A 25011-nucleotide genomic window follows, 5' to 3' on the forward strand; every position below is an offset into this window, starting at 1 on the left:
GCAGAGCTGGTGATCTTTGCTGAGGAGCCGGTGGAAGGGGAGACTTGTCACATTACTCTGCTCCCTCCAGGGGACTCCAGGAGCAAGGGCTCGGCCGGCCGGCAGGGCCAGCAGCAGGTGTGAGACTTGCCTGAGGCCGCACAGCTAGTGAGGCAGAAGCTAGGACTGGAGCAGCCCTGGCTGGCTCCCCGTCCGTGCTTTTCCTACCTTCCGGCGTCCCTCAGCCTATCACGCTGTTCCCTTTGGAGCTGCTTCCTGGGTCCTGAGGAAAGCCCAGCCGGCAGGCGGTGTCTCCTGAATGCTCACCACGTGCCTGACCCTGTGCTAAATCCACACCTGCTCTCCCCATGTGAAAAGGTCTCATTACTGTTGCCATTACTGTTGCCATTACTGTAGCCATGTGAAAAGGTCTCATTACTGCTTGCATTTAATGATGGCGCCCCGGACCCTACGACATAACGTGGCATAAAGAATAGGACGGAAGGCTTTAGGGGCGCCTGGGGGGGCTCAGTGGGTTGAGGGTCCGACTCCTGGGCTCAGCTCAGGTCATCATCTCACAGTTCGTGGGATCGAGCCCCGAGTCTGGCTCTGTGCCGAGAGTGCAGAGCCTGCTTGGGATTCTCTCTCTCCCTCTGTCTCTCCTCTCCTCTCTCTCTCTCTCTCTCTCTCTCTCTCTCTCTCTCTCTCTCAAAACAAATAAACTTTAAAAAAATGAATAGGAGCGAAATCTTTAAGGATGGAATTCTACAACCCAAAATTGGGCTCCTCCCCTTCCCACGTCCATGACCTTACATAACTTACCTTACCTCTTACATCTCCCCACCTCCAGCTATAGGTTAGTAGGGGCTCTGGTGATCAAGGCTTATAGAGAGCCCCGAGGGCATCTGGCCCACCCCCATTAGGTAAGCCCTTTCTCCTCTCTGAGCCTCAGTTTCCTCATCTGTAAAATGGGATAAGAAATGGCCAAAGCTCTTAGAATAGTGCCTGGTACATAGTAAGCACTAGATAGATATCAGCTCCTGTTATCATTTATGGGAAACTGAGGCTACGAAGCTGGAAGGGGCCTTGACAGGGCTATCCGGCAAGGGAGTAGCTCACCCTATGTGAAATCTGCTGGCCCGGGGGAGGGGGGGTCTCAGCCTCCCCACCCCGCCCTCCCACGGTGTGGGGCTGCCCACGAGCAATGCCTTCTAGCGTCGGCCACTTCAGGGTTTTGTGGGCTTTTTAAAAATATAATTGTTTACATCCCAGAGCAGCCATTTCGGCTTAATGAATGAATTCAATATGCTCAGAAAACGCAGAATAAATCCTTGCCTGTGGCCCAGAATAGGCCCGGCTGCACCAGCTGTCGGGCAAGGAGCCAAGCCACCAGCTGGGGCAGGGCTGAGGATGCGGGGTCTGTGTCTACACAAAGGCAGGCGGGTGGGACGGGTCCCAGGAGGGGGACGGGCCTCGGGGATGCTGGGTCCAAGGACACATCAGCGCAATCTCTAGGTTGTAGGGCCACGTGGCAATCTCTTCGTCAGGGCCCCCTTTCGACCCAGCATCACCCCTTAGGTTGGCACCTTGCAGACGGGAACGCGGAGGCTTCGCTGAAACCACCATACCGTTGCTCGGGGAGGCTCCTCTCCCTGAAGCACCCTTTCCAATTTCTTCTCAGCTTTGGAGATTCAGCTCAAGGGTCCCCTAGGGTGGTAGGCCCCTTGGACGGGGCTGACCACTTTGAATTCAGAGTGTCTCCTGCCTACAGTGTTCTCCGGGCTTCCTCCATGCCCTGATCTGGGTCTATCTCCCTTGATCGGACTGAAATTTTGTCTTGGAAAGTAAGGATGGTGTCCCTGGGCAGCCAAGGCACAGTGGAGAAGACAGGAAAGGAGGAGAGAAGGAGGAAGAGGAGGAGGGAGGGAAGAGGAAAGGAAGGGCTGAGCAAAATGAACACAGAAATGGCCCAGGAGCCCAGACACTTGGGCTCTAGTCCCACCTCCCCCACAGCCTTGCTGTGTGACCCTGCACAAGGCCCTTCCCCTCTCTGATCCTCTGCCCCCACCCGGTACAAATAGGGGTTCGGGCCTGGCGTGATCTTAGTCACTTCGAGGCAGGTGGTTCTCTGTCCTCCCCAGCCCAGGGTGTTCACAGAGCCAGGCAGGTGGGTCCAGGTTGTGAGAGGCTGAACTTGCCATCTGAGCCAAGGAGAAACCATGCAGGCCCAGACTCTAGCGGGCCCGACTTGGTGACTCATGATGTCCCCTCGTCCAGAGCCCGGAGGAGTGAACGACCCTGGCCCCCGCCAGCTGGGGCCCGGATGCCAACCCTAATCAGCACTTTGGGGGGAAATACAAAGGAGGTGCGGGTACGCTGGGCTCTGAACACCTTGCTACAAATGTGCAGCTTGTGTCCTCGGGGGCAGGGAGACGCGCAAGTAGGAGCCCCTCTCGGGGCAGGGGAGCGAGGCACCTGGGGGCCTGCATGCTTCCCCTACGGAAACAGAAGTGAGCGTGGACAAGTGAGGAGAGGACAGAAGTGGCGGACAGAGGGGGCGTCCCCGAAGTGGGCACAGTGGATCCATTCTGAAACTCCAGGCCTCTCTCCGCCCCTGACGGACAGAGTGCCCAGCAGACAGAAGGTCCAGCTTTGTGCCACTTAGAGCTGTCGTGACTTCACCCCTCAGAGCCTCGGCTTCCCACCTCCAAGTGGAAACAACGACATCAGTACCCGCCCCACAGTCTAGTGAGGGTTCAGTGAGCCAACCCGTGTAACACCCCGGGGATGCGAACCAGGCCGGGTGCATCGAGACGTCAGGCCTAGAACACAGTCTTTGACCCAGCAGATCTGTGTTCAGGAAACCATGCCTCCAAAATGCTCATTCCTACACGGGTGTTCAGGGCGGTGTTGTCTAGGCCCCCCAAAACCCAAAAACAACCCGAATGGCCTCCAGGAACACGGCTACAGATACAGAGCCCCTCCCCTCCCCCCATAATGGGCAGGTCCCTGCGGTCAACAGAGAAAATTAGGGTCACCCCTATGACTCAGCGCGCAAAGAGGTCAAGGACAGGGTCACTGGGTGGTTCAGTCGGTCGAGCGGCCGACTTCGGCTCAGGTCACGATCTCACGGTTCGTGGGTTCGAGCCCCGCGTCGGGCTCTGTGCTGACTGCTCGGAGCCTGGAGCCTGCTTCGGATTCGGTGTCTCCCTTTCTCTGTCCCTCCCCCACTCACACTCTGTCTCTCTCTCTCAAAAATGAATAAACATAAAAAAAAATTAAAATAAAAGAAGAGGTCAAGGACACGAGCCGGCTCCTTACAGGCGCAGACAGAGTCGCGGTGATATTCAAACAACATCCAAGCCAACCGCCCGCCTGTATATTTGTGACACGCAGAGATGCTGCTAAATGCACGGTGTGTAAGGGCCTGACCCTGCGGCCGGTGGTTTAGGCGACAGTAATACACCCACGTCAGTCACCGCTGCTGCGGACCTGGCCGCGCTTGGAGAGGGTTCATGGGGCTGCGTAGGTGCTCCGACCTCCTATGAGTCTATAATGACTTCAAACCGAAAAGTTTAAGAGAGGGAAAGAAAAAAAAAAAACAAAACCCAGGCTGTTAGGGCAGTGACCTATCCTGTATGACGCAGTCACAGTGGAATGTGACAGTACGCATTTGTCAAAACCCACGGGATGGACAACTCCAAGGGTGGGCCCGAATGGAGACGGCGGACTTTAGTTCATCGCAGCGTGTCCGCACGGGCTCATCGCTTGCAATCACTGCTCCTTTACGCCCTTAACAACGATCCCCTTGGAGGGCCGAGGGGTCTGACAGGGCAGGGAGGGACCCTTTGCTACTCCACCGTCTTCTGTATGGTTTCCGCTTTCGACAGGAAGACGACTCTACAGTATTATGTGTGCAGAGTGGTTTTCAAACAGAAAGAGTAAAGCACTTCACAAGGTGCTTTGTGCTGGTGGGGTCACCGGCCTTCTGCGCACAGGGTCTCGCCCTGGCCGGGGGAATGTCTGGTCACCTCCTCCTGTCCTTGGATCTGGCCACTGGAAGTCAGAGCATCGCAGGAGAAGGCGGGGCCGTGGGGGGTGGGGGTGGGGGTGCCAGGCCTCTGTCCTGGCTGCTATTGTCTCTCCTTCCCGCAGGCCCCGCCCCCCCACCCCCGGTTCCCCGAGTTACGACCTCATCCATTCAGGGACTGACATCTTTATTATAGCGTTTGGGGAGTTAGCAGCTGATTGGCAACCTCCCCTCATCACCCCATTATGAGACCCCCCCTTGGGTTATATATGGGCCTGGTAGTGTCATCTATTAGGCCGTGGGGTCAGCAGCAAGTAGACTGGCAAATTTAGTGAAAGAATAGTAAATTAACCCTCCCATTGGCCTTCAGAGAAAAAGGAAAACGAAGCAATGTGGCCATCCAGACAGGCATCGCTCGTCCTGTGGCTATTTTGGATTCTGGACATTATTGTCATCGCTCTGAAATAACGAGAGAGAGCAGGCAGACTGACAGTCTCGGGCTTTCTCTTGTAGCGACAGGACCACAGGGGTCGGAGAGGCTGAAAGACCAGCCCGCATCAGCCTCGGGAACTCCACCTTTGCAGGGGAACGCTCCCTGGAGGTGGACAGACTTCCTATTAATAATAATACAGCGATAAAATAACCACAATGACCAAGTTTCGCATACTCAGATTAAATGACATGAGCCTCGCGAGAACCCTAGGAGGCAGGCAGTATTGTTATTCCCATTTTACAGAGGAGGACACCGACTCTCAAGAGGTCAAAGGAGTCGCAGAGATCACGCAGGAGAACAGGGATCAAACGCAGGTCAGCCTGGTCCCAGAACCCATGCCTTTCGTGAGCTCTCCGACCTTGATTCTGCTTAACGGCATAACCTTCCAGATGGGGGAATAGGGATTGGAGATTGGACACAGCCACGTTTGGAGATTAGACGGAGCGGAGAAGCTCTTAGGGGAGAGGCGACCATCCGGGCGCCCAGAATGCACGCGAGGATTAGGCCAGTTGGGTGGCAGAGAAAATAGCGAAGGGCAGGGATCCGGGAGGCAGGCAGGCAACGACTCTAACCTAGGATCCACCACGTGATGCTCTGTGACTTTGGCAAGGTCACATAACCTCTCTGAGCCTCGGCATTCCTCAACTGCAAAATGGGAATTCCTTCCCTATCTGTCACGGGTGCTGGGAGGATTCAAAGCGAGAGTGCGGGTGAAGGGGTCCCCCGGTCCTGGGCTGAGGTGGAGAACAGGGGACTCTGAGAGGGTTTTGTGCATGGAGATCATTCCCGGGCAGACCGTTGCGTCTGGTTCTACTGTCCCACAGACAGGGGGACCCAAGACACAGAAATGGTTTCTCGCCGCAAAGAGGGAACCGAGTTCATCCTTCATTTACTCTCCTGTGGGAAGGGGGTCCTCAGGGGACATTACAGGACAGTGGCGGGGAACAGGGAAAGCCCTGGTAATAAAAGCAGGGAGCAGAAGTGTCTTCTTGCCACATCAGCAGGGAGCAGGGAAGCCTTGGCTGTGGAATTTGACAAGCTTTATGCCATCGTACCTTCCAAAAGCCAGAACTTACCATGTGCCTGGCTCTGTGCTCAGCCCCTGACATATGGCATCTCGGTTCATCTGTACGGTGGACATGTGAAGTCACTGCCCTTCTCAGTCCCATTGTACAAGCCAGAACACTAAGCCTCAGAAAGCTTAAGTGACTTGCTCAAAGCCACTGTGGCAACACATGGCCAACCCAGTTATCTCTCAGCCCCCGTGTTCTAGAACCTTCTCGCTGCCCCCTCCGGGGATGGAGTCTGGTTCCCCTGGCCCTCGAAGCTGTCAAAGGCTCATCACCAGTAGAAGATGGCAGGAGGGATGCTGCGTGATATCCGAAGCCAGCTCAGAAAAGGGGACACAGCTTCCAGGTTGCACTTGAAGCCGCCACGCCGAGAAGCCGCCCAAACGAGCTCACGCGGGGAGGCCACAGACCGCACAGGACAGAAAGATGCCCAGCCAGCCCCAGCCTCCTCCACCTGCTTCCACCATGTGACTGCGACCGTAGGACAAGCCTCCAACCCGAACCGCCAGCTTAGGGAAGGGAGCCCTTCCAGGAGACAATGAAACGATTGTCGTGCAAGGCACGGGGGGTTGGGGCTGACGTGTTACGCAGCACGGTCAGCTGACCAGTCCCAAAGCTGGCAAGTTGTTCAAGTCCTCGCGTCGACATGAGCCCAGGTCTGTGTCACTCCTGGCTGCTCTCAGTACTGCCCTGCACTGTCCTTGGCCCTGGGGACCTTCTGCTAGGCTGTGGACAGAGCACTGGACAGTGAGTCCAGAACTGGATTCTGGTTCGGAACCGGCCATTCGTTAGTACAGAAGTCTCACAGTGCGCCCTTCGGAGAGGAGCGTCTCCATTTAGAGGCCTGGGTTCTTCACCCACCCACCCAACGGGCTTTCAACCTACCACCCAGCCCCCCTCATGGGCTGGCTTTAACACCGACAGAAACCACCAGCCACAAAAGTACTTTGCACAGAGCAGGAAGTCACGGCTTGCTGAATACCTCCTATGTGCTGGGTGTCACGCATCCAGTCTCTCTGACTATCGAATGCTCAGAGAAGGTAAGCAGATTTATTGCCATTTCACAGACACCGAAGCTGAGTCCAGAGAGGGGAAATCACTGTGCACAAGTTAAATCACACAGTCAGGGGGGTGGGGGGAGCCTGGGTTCAAATACCAGAGCCCCTGCTATTTCCTTCTCCCCCTCTCTCGCCTTATCGAGTTCTAGAGAGCATCCATTTGCTGCCTTTGAAACACACGGGAGGGCGCCTGAGGGGCTCAGTCGGTTAAGCGTCCGACTTCAGCTCAGGTCACGGTCTTGCAGTTCGTGAGTTCGAGCCCCTCGTCGGGCTCTGTGCTGACAGCTCGGAGCCTGGAGCCTGCTTCGGATTCTGTGTCTCCCTCTCTCTCTCTGCCCCTCCCCTCCTCATGCTCTGTCTCTCTGTACCTCTTTCTCAAAATTAAACAAACATCAAAAAAAAAAATAAATAAATAAATAAATAAATAAATAAATAAAAGGGAAAAAAACATACACACAGGCACCAGCTAATTGTTCCAGGGGCCACCTTTGCCAAAGGAAAGAACCACAAGGTTGGATGAATGGTTCCCTGATGGCTCCTGAGGGATGGCCTGGGCCACGAGCCTTGGTCAACAGCAAACCAACCGCAATGTCAAATCACCCAGGGTTTTCTGCCTGCCAAGTGGAACCAGCCCCCAGAGCGTCCTCCCCCCGGCTTCCCAAGGGACCGGTCTGGGACAGCAAGTCTGAGAGACAGAAGGGAGGCGGAACCACTGTGCGAAGGAGGGAAAGTTCTGGGCCCTCCTGCCCCTGCCACTATTAGAACACATTCCCTAAGCCCCAACAGCCAGTTGTGGCTGACCTCTTCAAACAAGTCACTTAAAAAAAATTTTTTTTAAATGTTTATTCATTTTTTGGGAGAGAGAGAGAGAGACAGAGAGTGAGCAGGGGAGGGGCAGAGAGAGAGAGGGAGACACAGAATCCAAAGCAGGCTCCAGGCTCTGAGCTGTCAGCACAGAGCCCAACTTGGGGCTGAAACCCACGAACCGCGAGATCATGACCTGAGCCAAAGTCAGAGGCTTAACCGACTGAGCCACCCACACGCCCCAGAACAAGTCACTTTCTAATGAACCAACCGAGCCAGGAGTCACCTTGCCTGTGCATGGGAAGCGGCCCAGAGTCAGAGCGTTATTAGCATTGCAACCTTGGGGAAGCCTCCAGATAGCTCTAAGACATCCTTTGTCCCCCCTCCATCCCTCCTCCCCCACCTGAGGCTCAGGCAGCTTCCATAACTTGGCCAAGGTCACAGCCCGCTGATAAAAGGCCAGGCTGAAATCTGAACCGGCTGACTGCAAAACTTCCATGTCCTTTCCCCTCCATGTCCTGGCATGCTGGCATGCCTCTGACTTTGCGACTGATTGGGGGGGGGGGGGGGCGGGCAGAGCTCATGACAGGGCAGCCCACCCCCCTCCTCCCCACAGGCAGCCAGCCTCCTGGGATAAAGGCCACCATGTCACAGGGGCCAATGGGATTGAGAAGGGTGTGGGGAGGAGGCATGTTTCCCTACAGGAACTCAGGGGTCAGCGGGGACCTGCATAGGATATGAGCCCCACAAAGGAGGCGGCTCAGAGCAGCCCCAAGGAGTTATGCTGCGGCCGTGTATGATGTAGGCGCAGAAGGCTCAAATGAAGCAGGGGCCATGAGCACGCTGGGACCCCATAGTGAGCTGAGAGCCTGGGGTGCCATCCACCTGGAACCACCCACATGCGCCCAGTGGGCTTCCTGCTCAAAGCTTGGCACCTGTGATAAGCACACATTTGGTCTTTGTCCCTGGTCCCTGGTCCACAACTCCCAAAACCCTTGGCATCTCTGAAGTGAGGAGGGTCTTTTGTTCACTAATGAATGACCAGCTTCCTGCGCGCGGGGGGCGGGGGGGGGGGGGGTGGCAGGGTGCTCTATAGCTTCAGGACAGGGGCTGATGGCCAGAAAGACCAAGGCATGATTAGAAGCTTAGAACTTTCAGCCTCACCCCCTGACCTCCGGGGAGGGGAGAGGGGCTGGAGGTTGATTAAGCACCCGCTGCCTTAAAAGACCTAAACTACAGAACTCGGAGAGCCTCCGGGTCAGTAAACACATCAAGGTGCTGGGACGGTCGGACCAGAGAGGGCAGGGAAGTCCCTTCCCCATGCCTCGCACTACACTTCTCTTCCATTTGGCTGTTCCTGAGCTGTATCCTTTATTCTTATTTTTTTAATGCTTATTATCTTTGACACACACACACACACACGCACACACAGCATGAGCAGGGGCGACGCAGAGAGAGAGGGAGACACAGAATCTGAGCTGTCAGCACAGAGCCTGATGTGAGGCTCAAATTCCGGGAACCCAGACATCATGACCTGAGCTGAAGTCAAACACTTAACCGACTGAGCCACCCAGGCGCCCCTGGGATAATAGTAAGTAAAGTGACTTTCTGGGTCCTGTGAGCTTTTCTGGAAAATTACCAACTTTGCAACCGGTCGGTCAGAAGTACAGGTGGCCCAAATGGATGGCTGGTATCTGAGGTCGGACAGTCTTGTGGGACCGAGCCCTTAACCCGTGGGGTCTGTTTGAACTCCAGTGTCTGAATCGAGCTGAATTGAATTGGACCCCCCACTGGTGCCTGGAGAATCAGAAAACTGGTTGGTGTAAGGAAAACCCACGCATTTGGTGTTGGAAAGTGCACTGACGAGAAAGTGACTTTGCCAGCCCTCCGGGAGCCTGTGAGGACAGAAGTGGGAGCTCGCGGAGCAAGAGAGGCGGGACGTGTGGCCCCCAAGTTTGGGCTCGGAGCTTGGGAGGCCCTGGGTCCAAACCCCACCTCTGACTTTAGTTATGCGCCACGAGGGAGATGGATGAAGTTCTCCGGCGGGCCTCAGTGTCCGCATCTGTAAAATGGGCATCGTAATAGACCTCACTCCTCCCGGGCTGGCCTAAGGCTGCAATGACATCGCTGTATCCACAACCACTCAGCCCAGGGCCCAGAAAGACAAGCCGATTCCCCATCAGGAGATGGCAACAGCCTGTTGCTAAGGCAAGGACCGCGGAGGGGTATTTGCAGGGAGACCAACTGAGCTTCCAAATCTCACTCTGGAACATACTAGCTGTGTGACGTCGGGTACATCACGTACTTAATCTGAGTCTCTGTTTTTTCGTCTATCAGACGGTGATGAACGATAGCAAATACTTGTGAACCGACACTTTATGAGCGAAGTCCTGTGCGCCACACTCTTGGGCACTGACTCAGTCTGCGAGCTGGGTGCCATTAGCTGCTCCATTTTATAGAGGAGAAAACCGAGGCTCAACGTGGCCAAGCCAAAGCTCGCATCCAGCAGGCCGACTCTTCAGATCAAGAGGCGTGACCGTGGCACAGTTGCTTTTGAAACTGTCAAATCCGAAGCCAATCCCGTGGTGGTGGTTGTTATCACCGTAAAGGTTTAGACACCCCGAGTCCGGTTGTAAGGCCCAAAATGTTCCTTTAGGGACTGATCTTGGTCTTTAAAATACGATCAGGGCAGGGGCGCTTGGGTGGCTCAGTCGGTTAAGCGTCCGACTTCAGCTCAGGTCATGATCTCACGTTTTGTGGGTTCGAGCTCCGCGTCAAGCCCCGCGTCGAGCTCTGTGCTGACAGCTAGCTCAGAGTCTGGAGGCTGTCTTCGGATTCTGTGTCTCCCTCTCTCTCTCTCTGTCCCTCCTGTGCTTGCTCTCCCTCTCTCTCTCTCTCTCTCTCTCTCTCCCTTTCTCTCTCAAAAATAAATACAACATAAAAAAAAACTAAAAAAAAAAAAAGATCAGGACCCTCAAAATAAATTACGGAAGCCAGGCGCGCTGGGAGGAGATCATCATTTTAATAAAAAAAAAACCTGATTAATGGAAATGATTCTTAATATATTTCAAAATGATCTGTTATGACACAAAGCAAAGACATTTATATATGACTTTGAAATTCTTAATAGCTGATTTTAGAGCAACCTATTATGAAATCTTCCAAAGCAGAATATATAGTAAGTAAATCATCGGGCAGGGCCTCCCGGGCTGACTGACGGCAGCTCCTCTTAAAATAATTTATAAGGTGTGTGTGTTGGGGGGGTGGGGAGGAAGGCTGGGAGAAATTATTGCCATAATCATGTATTAATAAAATATTTATAAACGTGACTTTTCCTTTTATCATTACAGGCAGCGACAGGTTGGGTCAGGTCCCCGGGCCCACATCAGAGGGGGGATCCCACATGCCCCCAGAAGAGAAATTCCACCACCAAACTCCTCTGGTGACAGGTCAACAGATCAGAGGGCTCTGTCAGCCTCTGTTTTGTCACACTGGAGGCAGAGAGGGCTGACGTTGACTTGGAAATCAGGAGGCAGGTTCCACCTGTCTGCAGGGCTTATAGAGTGCCTTGGTGGGAGCGATCCTGTGTCAGCTAAGTGCAGCCAAGAGGCAACCGGCTGGGCCACCTTGGGAGGGTCACCTAGGCTAGGATCAACAACAAAATCCTAGACTTGCCTTTTACTGAAGGATTGCCTCGAGCTGGCTGCTACTGAGGACCTGTGCACCAGCCCTTGCCCCGGCCATCCCATACCTCCTATCCCATACGTGTCCCTGGTCTGTCACTGCCTCTCTGCTGTCGCTGGCTGCAGGCACATGCTTCGCTCAAGCCCAGCACAGGCTGGAAGGGCAGGTGTTCATGCAACCTCCAACCACGGAGAAGCAGGAGGTACCGGGTAAATACTCCAGCTCCTTTGTCTCCAGGCAATACCACTGGGAGCCATGGTTCCCAGTGAAACTGGTTCCAGTTGCCCACAGGTGACGTGCTCGTTAAAGCACGTAGTAACACTGTCACCCATCTTCCCTTCCCTGTCTCCCTCCCCTACGGGTGATCCCCTCCCAGAAGAGCCATGTGCACCCAAATCTTCGTCTCGGCGTCTGCTTTGTGGAACCCAGCCCCGTTCAGCTTCCTCTTCCAAATCCCGTTTAATCCATGCATCAACCCCATGTTCTGCCCATCAAAGAGGAGACCACCAAAGCTCAGACAAGTCTGGTTCTCGATCCTGGCTAATTGCACCAAGAGCCTCGGGTTTCTGTTCTGTACAATAGGCTTGCTTCCTTCCGCTCTTCCCCAACCACAAGCGCCCTGACTCTGAACCTTCAGAGCTTTCCTGGTCCGACCTCTGCAATCCCTCCCTCAGCCCAACCTGTTCACAAAGCTGGTCCCAGTTTGGAAGTCTCGTGTCTCCTAATAAGATGATAAATTCTCAAGACGGGACAGTAGTCTCACAGCCCCCCGCATCCCTCCCCCTGCCAGGCCCGGGCACAGGGTAGACGTTGGCTCATCTCAGGGACTGGGATGTATTATGGGCTGAATTACGTCCTCCCCAAATTCATATGTTAAAGTACTAAAGCTCGGTACTTTAAATTGTGACTGTATTTGTTGACTGAGGCTTTAACGAGATAATTAAGGTAACATGAGGTCATCTGGGTGGGCCCTGATCCAATGTGATTGGTGTCCTACAAGAAGAGGAGATCAGGACACAGACAGACCCATGAATGGAGGGCAGGCCATGTGAGGACGCGGCAGGAAGGCAGCCCTCTCCTAGCGCAGGAGAGAGGCCTCAGGAGAAACCAACCCTGCCAGGCACCTTGACCTTGAACCTGAGCTTCTAGCCTCCAGAACCGTCAGGAAACAAGCTCCCAAGATTAAGAACCTGTAATCTGGCCCGACCGCAGAATTTCACATCTGACAAAATGGTGACCAGAGAGAGACAGGGGAACTTGTTCAAGGTCACACGTCCGGTTGAGGGCAGAGCCAGATTCCTAACATCCTCTCTCTGGCTTGGCTTGGGTCTAAAGAGGACCGAGGAGTTTTCTCACAGCATAAACAGGCCCTGCAGAGGCACAAAGATCCCCCCTTGCTATGACGTTCCGTGACGAGGGGCCAGCTTTTTCTGTAAAGGGCTGTATAACAATTAGTTGGAGCTTTGCAGGCCACACAATCTTTGCCTCAACTACTCAACTCTGCCACTGTGGCAGGAACACAGCCACAGGCATGTGAATGAAGGGGCACGACCATGTTCCAATAAAACTTTAATTATGGATACTATCATTTCAATGCCATACAATTCGCACACATCCTGGGGCCCCTGGGTGGCTCAGTCGGTTAAACAGCCGACTCTTGGCTTCAGCTCAGGTCATGACCTCACAGTTCATGAGTTCAAGCCCCCACATCGGGCTCCGCACTGACTGGGTGAAGCCTGCTTTGGATTCTCTGACTCCCTTTCTCTCTGTCCCCTCCCCTGCTTGCTCTCTCTCTCTCTCTCTCTCTCTCTCTCTCAAAATAAATAGTAAACATTAAAAAAAGAAATGTTCATACATCCCAAAATATTACACATAGATAGATAGATCTTCATCTAATTGAAGTACAAAAACCATTTTTAGCCTGCTGTCATCCAGAAACACAGCCGACTGGATTTAGCCCACAAGCTATGCTTTGCTGACCCTCGGTATGACAGAGTCAGATGCAGAGGTGGGGATTTTACCAGATGATTAGAGCTTTGCAGGAAAAGAAATGCAGCCCAGGTCAGAGATGGGGCCACGTTCTCACACCATGGTGTGCGTGACTCAGGCTGGTCTCAGTGGCGAGGAGGTTGGGACACATTACAGTCCCGTGGGCAAAAGGATGGTGGTGCCCCAATGCCCAAGGGGTCAATCATGGCCCACGACTGAGTTTTGGAAAGGCAAGTGGCATTTGATTTTTCACCATTGTCCAGTCAAGCATGTCTGTCCTTGGTTTGGACTAACTGTGGAGTCCCCACCTTACTTATTTCTGACTCAGCATAACTCCTAGAAACTTCCAAAATCAAATCAGTGGGCCAAATATATGCAGCTCACGTGTATGAGAATCAACAGAATGAGCCCCAAGGCCCAGGAGTGTGGGGATGGCAGGAATGACATGCCAGAATATTCCAGAAGTCTGCTGCCCACAGACAAATGACCCAGAATGTCAGCCAGAGTCAGTACATAGCCCTCAGAGGACAGCCTTCGATTCACATGTATTCATTCAACAAGTAAATCCCAGCTCTATGTCCTGGGCCCCAAGGAAGTCACTCCCTACTCGAAAGAGCTAGACAAGGACACAATCACAATACAACACACCATAATCCTCAAGAAGGCAGGAACCACACTGATCTTGATCCCTACTCTCTCCCCAGGACCTTCTACAATGTCAAAAGAAATCAAAGAAATTGGTTAGGGAAGGGAGGAGCCTTGAATGCCAAGTCAACGAAGTTTACTTGATTTAGCAGGCAAGGGAGAAACTTGGGAGGATTCTAAGCAGGGGAATGGCACACAATAGGCTTGTGTTTGTTTTTTTTTTAAAGACCCCAAAGGTCACAATGAGGATGGACAGAGGGAGGAAGGTAGTCATTAGCAATGAGACTACTGCAATAGTCTGAGCAAAAATTAAAAAAAAAGGAAAAGAAAAGAAAAAGACTGGCAAACAGTAGGAATAGAGAAACACAGACATAAATGCTGTCACAGAGATCATCTACAGGGCAAGGTGAATAAAGATTGGCTAGGGAGGGGCAAGGGCCAGAGAGAAGACCAGAACCACCTTGGGGAAACAAGGTGAAGTAAGGATGATCAGTAAACAGACCATTAAGAGCAGGGACAGACTCAGGAGGACAAGGATGGCTGGGTGAGCTTCACCACGTATGGTGGAGAGCATCTCCAAGATGTCGAGATGGAAACACAGCACCTTTATTGCTTGGACCCAACTCTCTCTCAAATGTCCGAGACCTTCTGCGCTTAGGACACTTAGGTTTGCTTGAAAAACCCAGACCTGTTTCCATCTCACGGCGCCTGGTCCGGCGGCCTCCCAGACACCGGTCCCGGAGACACAGAGGATGACAGATTGATCCTGTCCCGCCTCATGGAGAGAAGGGGCTCATCAGGCACCTGCCAAGGCAGACAGCTGGCAGTGCAGGTGAGCTCGGCAGGAAGGACTCACCTTTGCAGGCTCCCGCTGCGCCGAGGTGGTAGATGGCTGCCAGCACCCGCCAAATGGCTCGCTGCTCGCCCTCCGAGATGCCCAGTGTCTCCATGGCGCTCTGGAGATGGGCAAAGGCGGCTGCCGCCTTCTGCTTGTCTTCGGGCTGAGAGCAAAGGGAGAGAGGAAGAGGCCGTCAGGGTGGCGAGAATGCAAAGCTCAGACTCGGCGGGGGGGGAAACAATGCGGTCGCTTTATAACCACAGTAAATTACCCACAATTAGGCTGTGGAGTGTTGATGCCCAGAGCTCAGACTGCAGGGAAAGTAAGTCATTCCTATCTCTGTCTTTGGAATACACTGTGATTCTCATTCACCCGTGGGTTCCCTGGGTAGAGTTTTTGAGGCTCTGCTGTGTACGGGGCCCAGAGGACGCAAAGCCGAGGGAACCCCAGAACTTGACTTTGGAGGGCCTCTCGAGGTTAGCCATGGAAAGAGACATAAAACTTAGTGTGACGCAGGCTAAGTGGCGGGGTCCAGGCAGAGGCAGGAAGGCGTCAATGAATCCCCCTCAAAATTGTCATAGAGGTTGTCCTAGAAGGCGAGACAACACTGAGGTTGAAGTTTGGAAGAGGCATAGGCGTCACTGACCGATTTAATGCAGTAAGTCCCTACAAGCAGAGGGAACAACGTGACCAAAGGAGATCTCGGGGGACAACAGGTGGTCAACTGAATGCGGGCACAGAAGCAGGAATTTTTGGAGGTGGGGCCGACAGAGAAGAGAGAAAGCTTGAGAAGCTGGCAGGTTCCACTTGGGATGGCCTCACGTATGATGTTAAAGGCATGGGCTCTGGATGCCAACCAGGCCTGGCAAATACACACGCCTGTCTATACTCCCAGACCTGTGGCAGACGTCGTTAATCGATCGAGATGCCACAGCAAGCCAGCGAGTCCCCACTGTTTCCAGGACCCCACCCCCTGCAGCCGCCACCAACTGATCTGCCTCAACAACGGAAGTGCAATCTGTATGCTCTCGCCAGGGCAAGGGATGGGAAACTGCCCAAGGATTTTAAGCAGGAGGAAAGAGAAAGTGACATGATCAGATGTTTATGGGTTGTAGGGTGTTGTTTTTTTCTTTTTCAGATTTATGATCCCAATTATGTTTGATTGAATATTAAAATTAGCCTGAAACTCCTGCGCGCACACACACACCATCTGGCCGAGGAGACTCAGCCCAGAAACCTGCTGGGTTGAGAGAAAGTGAGCTGGGGACAAGAATTCTTTTGTCACTAATCCACCGGCAGATAATGAGGAACTGATTTGCACTTGGCCCTCTTACAGAGCGTGGGTGATGAACTGTAGGCTGGTAAAGCTGGCAGGTTCTTAAATTTTGTGGAATCCAACGCCCAGAGAGGGGATAACACTTGCCCAAGGTCACACAGCAAATTAGCATCCGATACAGAACTAGAATCAGGCTTTTCTGACTCCCTGTCCAGGCCGCTTGTCCCCTCCACTCCAGCTACGTCTAACTAGCAAAGAAGGCTGCGAGAATCAGCAACCAGCCGGGCCGACGTCAAAGCATGCAGTGACATTGAGACATTCGCTGTGAAAATATTGCAATTAATAGCAAAAGCATGTTCCACTGATCCATCATATTTCTGGGCCACCACAGGACCACAAAATCCCTAGCAACCAGGAGCTCAACCTAGAAGGAAGGCATCTTACCAACATGTTCTCTGTTATTTATGAGATTTCAAAGCGGCACAGAAAGGACACCGAAAGGACAGTGGCAACACATTTATTATGGCTCCCACTGTCAGCTCTGAGCATTTGAATTTAAATTACAGGCGGACTCCATCATCGGCCACTTAGCTCATGCGAAAAGAAGGAGAAACTTTCCCCAAAGCTTAATCTGTTTCTCTTCCCCTCCCTCCCCACCGCCTCCCCCTCCACCGCCCACGTCTCTGTTGCAACAGAAAATAGAGAGAGGCAAATGTGTATGTTTCTGATCCAAACAATCAGGATCAGGAAGATGTTTATAGTTGCTTAAATTTCCAGGGAGCCAAACATCTCTGCCTAATGCTGTCACGAAAGCCACCCCTTCCGGCAAGATCGTGAACGTGGAGATCAGCCCGCAGCCCAAATGTCTATCAACAGGAGACTGAATACACAAAGGGCAGTGTCGCAGGGAACAGCGGTGGAGTGCTACGAGGGGATGAAAAAGAACGAGCCACAGATCCGTGCATCCACAGGCACGAATCCCACAGACCACGTGAGCCAGAGAACCAAAGACTCCGCACTGTATGACTCCCTCTCCGTGAGGTTCAAGCATGAGCCGAGCCAACCTACAGTAAGAAAAGTCATTTTGGTAACGCTGGGACGGGAGGGACGCCCCTGATCGGGAAGAGACTCAAGGGAGCCTTCGTCAGAAATGTTCCAGGTGTTGATCTGGGGTGTGGCTACGGGTGCATTTGAGAATATAGTCATCATTGGGGGGAGCCTGGGTGGCTCGGTTGGTTGTCTGACTTCGGCTCAGGTTATGATCTCGCAGTGTGTGAGTTCGAGCCCCACGTCACTGTAGAGCCTGCTTCGGATCCTCTGTCTCCCTCTCTCTCTCTGCCCCTGCCCTGCTCATTCTCTCTCTCCTTCTCTCTCTCTCTCAAATAAATAAAAGACAAAAAAATAAAGAATATATTCATCACTGAGTTGGAGGCTTAAAATTAGTTGTCTCGCCACAATTAAAAAAAAAATTAATGGGAAAAAAAATCAACTCACAAGACGCCCAGGGTTTATCTGATGCAAAGACTCAAGGTCAACCAAAGACTGCAGGTAATTTAGTGGGGAAAAAAAAAAATCCAAAATGTTCTCTCCACATTAGACTGGGCTGTGCTTAGAGCACCCAGGAGATCCCTACAGTGCAGAGAGAGAGAGGCCAGGTTTGGATTTGGAGTCAAACAGAACTGGACGTTTCCATGACTCAATGCTCCCCAGCAGGGTGACTTTGTACAGATCTCCTGCCCTTGCACTGGGGCTCAGTTTCTGCTTCTGTAGAACGGAAATCGTAGCCTACCTTCCTCCGAGGGCCATTGTGAGGAATGAATGAGTCGTTTATGGGGCACCCAGCCCTGCACGCAATGGTGCCAAATAAATGCTGGTTCCCACACACCACTGCGTCTCTCTGGCCATGACTTTGCCCAGACTGTTCCGCTTTCCAGGACACCTTTCCCCGCCGCTGCCCAAGTGCATGCCCAACGCTCCACGGAAAGTGAACCAGGTGTGGCGCTGTCCTTGAGACAGGGGTGAGGGGGAGCGGGTTGGGAGACTCTGGAGAGGGTCGGAGGCTTCCAGGAAGTAGTGGTGCGTGAAGCAAACAGAATGAGTGAGGTGATGTGAGTACTGGGGTGGGGCAGGAGGAATTCCAAGCCTCCAGTCCTAGGAGCAGACCAAGAAGCTGGGTATGGCTCTGCCCATTCCACAGTTGCAAAACCCAAGGCTGAGAGGACATAAATGACCCAAGAGAGCACAGCAGGTCAGAACCCAAGGCACAGGATCTTCAGCCAAAACACAGGGTTGACATTTACAAGCTGTGTGCTCTTAGGCAAGTAACCTCACCTCTCTGAGCCTGGTTACTACTCCTGAAATCAGATGTGATAATAATCCCTCACCTCAAAGGACCATTTGGAGGATTAAGGAAGCAGAGGCTCTGGGCAGAGCCCCCGGCAAGAGCGCACCCCCCGTTTCTGTTTGGAGACCATTCCTCCACAGTTGACAACCGGGTCATAAAAAAATAAATGTGCCTCGGGCCAAAGCCCGGAAGGTAACAGCCAGAAGCCAACTGCTGGGAGGCAAAGATTATTATTATTATCACTGCTGCTGGGCACTTTTTAAAAAAAAAAAATCAGGCTACGTTGCAAAAAAATAAATTACAGAGAAGAAGAGAATAATATGAAAGCTTTGTGATTTCAAATGGGTCCTGGTGCCCTGACTGATCTCAAATAAGTTCCATTTAAAAGCTGAAAGTGGCAGGCAGCAAGGGCACAGTGCAGGGACCAGGGGGTGGACACTGACAGCGAGCGGAGGCGCCACCGAGGGCCGGCACCACCCGCGGGTCTTGGCGTTTTCCCCCCTGAGCACCTGCTCCAGCTGACTGCCCCCCTTCCCCCTGCACCTCATCCTGTACTCTTCACCTGCACCGTTTGAGGTCTCTCCACCTTCACCTTTGCATCAGGTGCTCCCTGGAGCAGGAATGCTGGCCTCAGTGCACCTGCCCGGCTTCCCTCTCACCTCCTCTGGGCAGCCTTCCTTGATATGCCTCTACCGCTGCAGCCTGGTCTCAGCCCACACACACCTCTATTCAAGCACCTATCATTCTGGCTTCGAATGATCTGCAATATGGCCGTGGCAGCCCCCACCTGCCTCCTAACATATGGGCTCCTTGTGCCTGAGACCCAGCTGAGTTATCTCTCTGTGCCAGTGCCTGGGACGTAACGAGATCAGTAAATATCCATTGAGGAGTGAATGTCAATGAGCTGCCGGTTACTGTCCCTGAATGAGAGTCATTGATGGCGAGGTTGAGTTTGTCCACCTACTGAGCCAGGCCCACGGCGCTGCTAATCCCATATTCAAGGACCCCAGAGGCCAGGCTGGCTGAGGAAGGAGAGCCTCACACTCGCGAATTCCCTTCTCTGGGGTACTCTGTGCCTCCCAGCGAACGACCCCAGCTCCCAGGATGCAGGCAATGGAGCTGAAGAAACATACAAGGTCTCCACAGCCCATGCCTTTAAAGACACGGCGGGCTAAATTCAAGTGTAATTAATGCATTTCTGCTACCGCGGCAGGAAAATTGAGAAAAGTGTAGCCAAGTTGCGGTGAGTGGGGTCCGCTCGTTCATTTATTCACTCAACAAACATTTGTGGAGCACTTGCTGTGTGCCTGGCTCAGCGTTAGGCCTTGTGAAATATATGAGCAGTGAACAGGACACAGAAGACCCTCGTCTTCTTGGACCTTAGGGTGGTAGGCAGATCGGTAATAAGCAAACAAAGAGTGTCAAAGACAATGAGAGATTGTTATCGAGACCACACACACACACACACACACACACCCATTAAAAGGAGGTCTCTCCCTGGACAGAGGACTGGGAAGCTGGGGACACTCACGCTGCCACGAAAGCCCAGGATAGATGCACAAAGGTGTTTATCATCTCCTTATTAAGAGCTACCAAAAGAGTTGAGAACCTTTTCAGTAAATGGACAACATTCGGGAAACAGTCCGGGGAATCATGACTCCACTCTGAACGTCTGGTCATGAAAAGCATTGTTCGTGAAAGTGCTAATGACCTCCAGTTTGTTACGAACTGTACAAAATATTCATAGAAGACAGACTGAGCCAGGCAGGTGCCCCTAAAAATAATGTCGTATTAAAAATGTAGACCAAGGGGGCGCCTGGGTGGCTCAGTTGGTTAAGCCTCTGACTTCAGCTCAGGCCATGATCTCACAGTTCATGAGTTCAAGCCCCGAGTCAGGCTCTCTGCTGTCAGCATAGAGCCCAGTTGGGATTATCTCTCCCTCTCTCTCTGCCCATCCCCCACTTTTCTCTCTCTGTCTCTCAAAACTAAATAAACATTAAAAAAAATTAATACACACACACACACACACACACACATACACCAGGGAATAGACATAAGGCCAATGAGACAAAAAAACATGGGGTGTACTGCCAAGAAGCATGGATTGGGGGGCTCGCGGGCCACTGAGGCCTTGCCCCCCCCCAACTGGTCCAGCGCTGCCATACAAGGTAACAGTGAAGAATGCCAATAGATCATAATCATAAAAGCTAAGAGTCTGAGCACTTGGTAGGCTGTATCTCATTTAACCTGGGAGCCAGGGGGAGTATCAGCATCCCGGTTTTACCAGTGAGGAAACTGAGGCCCACGGAAATGGAGTCACCTTCCATAAGGCCACCCGATGGCTGCTGGGGTTCGCACCTGGATTTGTCAGACTCCAGAACCCATTTCTTAACCGTTGTCGTCAATGAATTCTCAGGGGACAACGAAAGCGACGGTTACAGATAAAGTCGAAGCATGACTGATCAGAGTCAGCAGGACTGGAGAGGAGGAGGAGGAAGAAGGCTCCGCCAGGAATGAATTGGGCTGTAGAACTGCCAGGTGAAAGGCAGGACATATAGTTCAACTGGAATCTCTGATGGACGATGGGTACTGTTCTAGTATAAGTACATTTCCCTACAATGCCTGGCGGAGCAGGGATGCTGGACTCACTACCTCTGCCCATCCTCACTGGGCACTCTCTGGGCTCACCTCCTCCAGGCAGCCCTCTCTGATACAACCCCAACCCTCCAGGCCTGCCCACACAGTATTTGGGGCAGAATTATACTAAACAAATTATTATACTTTTATCTGAAATTCAGACTTCACTGGACAACCTGTGGGTTGTTTTTTTTTTTTTTTTTAGGTTTCACTGAGTTCTAAGGACAGATAAAAATTACATCTTGTTAGGTGTGCAATGTGATGATTTGATAGAAGCACGTTCTGAAATGATGGCCGCAACGAAGTTAATGAATGCAGCCATCACTCCACGTAGTTACCGTTTTTTGCGTGTGGTGAGAACACATAAGATCCACTCTCCTAAGAAATCTGACGCACACAGCAAACACTGTCTTTAATTACAGTCACCTTGCTGTACATTGGGTCCGTTTTGAGATACAGAAGTTCTAGGCATTCTGCATTTCTATTAGCTCCGTCTGGAAGCTTTGGGAGCTTGTATGTAGCAACTCCCATGCTTGGGGGGGCTTCCCGACCACCACGTTCCCTTACGGAGGCAGTCCCAGAGAACTCGCCCAGGCTGGTATGGAGGACTGGTGACTTTTCAGACTTTATTTTTGCTCTTAGCACACTGAGAAAACCTTCCCTGGATACCTGCCAGGTAGCAGGGACAGAACAAAGGCTGCCCCTACCCGTTCCCACAAATCAACCGGACTAAAAAAAAAAAAAAAAACAAAAACACCCCCCAGAAACACACAAAAGAAGAAAACTACTTCAAAAGCCTCCCTGACACGGATTCCCCGCTGTGACCCATTCTCGTGTGCGGACTGTTAACAAAAATTCAGGCTGGGGAGAGCTCACAGGGACCCTGCTGGGGCCCTTCTCCTCCAAAACAACAACCTTCTTGCAGACTCCCATGGATCCACTTGGCCAGATTTCATTTAAACAGATGGGAAGATGCAGGGCTGGATGAGACTCTCATCCTGTGCTGTCACGGCCAAGGGCTGGGATCCTAATAGTCCCCAGTCACGGGGGATGAAAGAAAGCCATGCCGCGGGTGCCCGCCAGTGACACGGGGTGTCAGAGGCCCCCAGAACGTAAAGGTGGAATCGCCGTGCGGCTCCTGAGTGGTTCACGGAGCTACGCATCCAGCTCTTGATCTCGGCTCAGGTCACGATCTCATGGTTCGTGAGTTCTGGCCCCGCATCGGTCTCTGCACTGACAGCACAAAGCCTGCTTGGGATTCTCTCTCTCCCTCTCTGTCTCTGCCCCTCCCCTCATCTCTCTCTCTCCCCCCCCCCTCTCAAAATAAATAAATCAACTTAAAAAAAAAACCAAAGAGGGAGTAGCCGTATCATCTTACTCCTACTGGAGAAATAAACTCTATGTCACTGGTTCTTAGAGCGGGGGCGCGGTCCCTGGACCAGCAGCATCAACATCACCTGGGAGCTTCTGAGGAATGCAGACTCCCAGGCCCTGCCCCAGACCTGCTGAATCAGCAGCTCTGTGGAGGGTCCCCAGCAGTGTGTGTGTGTGTGTGTGTGTGTGTGTGTGTGTGTGTGAACAGCTTTATCAAGATATAATTGACAAAGAATAAACTATTCCTCTTTAAAAGGTACAGAGGCACCTCGGGGGCGCCCTGGTGGCTCAGTCATTTGAGCGACCGACTTCGGTTCAGGTCATGATCTCGTGGTTCGTGGGTTCAAGCCCCGCATCAGGTTCCGTGCCAACAGCTCAGAACCTGGAGCCTGCTTCAGATTCTGTCTCTCTCTCTCTCTCTCTCTCTCTCTCTGCCCCTCCCCCACCCATTCTCTGTCCGTCTGTCTCTCAAAAATAAGTAAACGTTAAAACTTTTTTAAATAAAAATTAAAAAATAAATAAACTTGATAAGCTTTGATGTGTATGCATATGAAGCTATTGCCACAATGAAGACAACATCCACACCACGGTCCAGAAGTTTCCTTTTATAAATCCTCTCTCCCCTCCTCCTGCCCACACCCAATGCCCAGGCAACCATTGCCCTGTTTTCTGCCACTGTGGGTTAGTTTGCAATTCCTAGAGCGTCATATACGTGGGCTCATACAGTTAGTCTCTCTTTCATCTGAGAGCTTTCACTCAGCGTAATGATTTTGAGAGCCCTCGCCCCCTTGGATACGCCAGCCTCTCGTTCACTTTCACGGCTATTATGCCACCTTTATGGGTAGTCCACACCCATGCCCCTGTTATTACAAATGAAACTATGAACCGTCACGTAAACACCTTTGTCTGCACATGCACCTTTATTTTCCTGCATCGATAGCCCAGAGTAGACTAGCGTATTATAGAGAAGGTGAAACTGTTTTCCCAAACGGGTGTGCTGTCTCACATCCCCACCAGCCGGGTGTGAGAGCTCCAGTGGCCCCAGTTCTCACCAGCACTTGGTGTGACCAATCTTTTCAACTGCAGATAAGTCAGTGATTGTGTAGTGGCAGGGTGCTGTGGTTTTACTTGGAATTTCTTTAATGATGTGGAGCATGTTTTCGTGTGCGTTATTGACCATGCACGTGTCTTCTTTGGCAAAGTGTATGTTGGAATCTTTTGCCCGCCTTCTTTGTCAGGTTGCATTTATGAGTTTAGAGAGTCGTCTATATAGTCTGGATTCAAAACTTCATCAGATAGGTGATTTGAAAATATTTTTTCCCCAGTCTGTGGCTTGTATTTTCATATTAACGGTGCCTTTCAAAGAGCGGAAGTTCTTGGGGCACCTGGGTGGCTCAGTCGATTAAGCGTCCAAATCTTGATTTTGGCTCAGGTCATGATCTCACGGTTCCTGGGTTCGAGCCCCACATCGGGCTCTACGCTGACAGTAAGGAGCCTGCTTGGGATTCTCTCTCCTTCTGTCTCTGCCCCTCCCCTGCTCACACTCTCTCTCTCTCTCTCTCTCTCTCTCTCTCAAAATAAATAAATAAACCTTTTTTTAGAAAAGCAGAAGTTTTTAATTTTGATGAAATACAATTTCTCTATTTGTCCTCTTATAACCTGTGCATTTGGTGTCACATCTGAAAAAGCTTCACCTAAAACAAAGTTGGAGAAATTTTCCCCTTGTCTTCTTGTAGAAATGTCATGGTTTTAGGTTTTACATTTGGGCCTATACTCCATTCTTTGTTAATTTCTGTCTGGTGTGAGGCTGTCGACTGCAATTCATTCTGGACCTGAAGATACCCCATAATTCCAGCACTCTTTCTTTCCCAGATCATATCTTTGTTGAAAGGCTTGGGTGTGGAAATCATCGACCCTCCCTTACATGGTGAACTCCTATTCATTCCTCAAAACCCAGTCAAATGTCACCCTAGCTAGGAAGCCTTCTCTGTCTGAGACCAAGTAGCTCTTTCAACTGTCCTTTGTGCCCACGGCATCTTGTGCAACCCCTGCCATATTTATATCCCACATGACTGCGTTAATGCCCATATCGTCTCTCCTGATGGAGTAAAACCCCACGGATGGAGGCCATAAGCCCAGCACTTAATGCAGGCCTGGCACGGGAGCTGATGGTGGGTGTAGTGGGGTGGGGAGTGACTCAGAAAGCAATTGGTGAGGTATAAACAAAAGAATAAAAGAGTAAACAAACAAGCAAACACCTGGCCTTTTTGAAGTGGACTCCATCTCTCAAAGTCTGCTCACGGACCACGTCTTCCGGGAACGCCACCCCTGACCGCACCTACCCATGTGAATCACCAATAATACGGCCTGAGAGCACGTGTCTAGTAAATATCAGGGCCAGGATTTGAGGCAAGAGCCCACACTCTTACCTCTCTGCGTCCCACCTCCTGCTTCCCTTTATGTGTGCGAGTCTCAGACACCCTACAAGCCCAGGCCCGCCCCCATGGCCAGTCCTTGCCAGCCAGCAACCCCACTGGTAAAGGAGAAGAGTTGCACAGGGAACCCTGCATCACCCTCGCATCCTCTGTCCCCTGGTCACATCCACACACACCCCAGAAGGACCTTCTCCTTACCTTAGGCCACACGCCCATGCCGAAGGAGCTGCTGTCTGCCGTCTGGTGTAGATATAGCTCTGTCCTGGAAGCAGAGAAGGGACAGAAGTAAGGGAAGGACCGCCCACATCAGCGACCTGGCGAAGCGAGTGGACATCGTGACACAGGGCTCCACCCC

At 52.1% G+C, this 25011-nt stretch overlaps 1 protein-coding gene across 1 annotated transcript in view; it reads right to left on the bottom strand.

Moving 5' to 3' along the window:
* MYO18B (myosin XVIIIB) overlaps window positions 1–25011 on the bottom strand; it is a 241854-nt gene that overhangs the window by 199574 nt on the left and 17269 nt on the right. The window contains exons 10-11 of the mRNA XM_042909670.1: window positions 24855–24918; window positions 14609–14753 (exon numbers count right to left, since the gene is read on the bottom strand). Coding sequence (XP_042765604.1) covers window positions 14609–14753; window positions 24855–24918 — 209 coding nt within the window. The remainder of the gene's footprint in view (window positions 1–14608; window positions 14754–24854; window positions 24919–25011) is intronic.

The sequence above is a fragment of the Panthera leo genome, chromosome D3 (genome assembly GCF_018350215.1).
Source record: "Panthera leo isolate Ple1 chromosome D3, P.leo_Ple1_pat1.1, whole genome shotgun sequence".
Lineage (NCBI taxonomy): Eukaryota > Metazoa > Chordata > Mammalia > Carnivora > Felidae > Panthera > Panthera leo.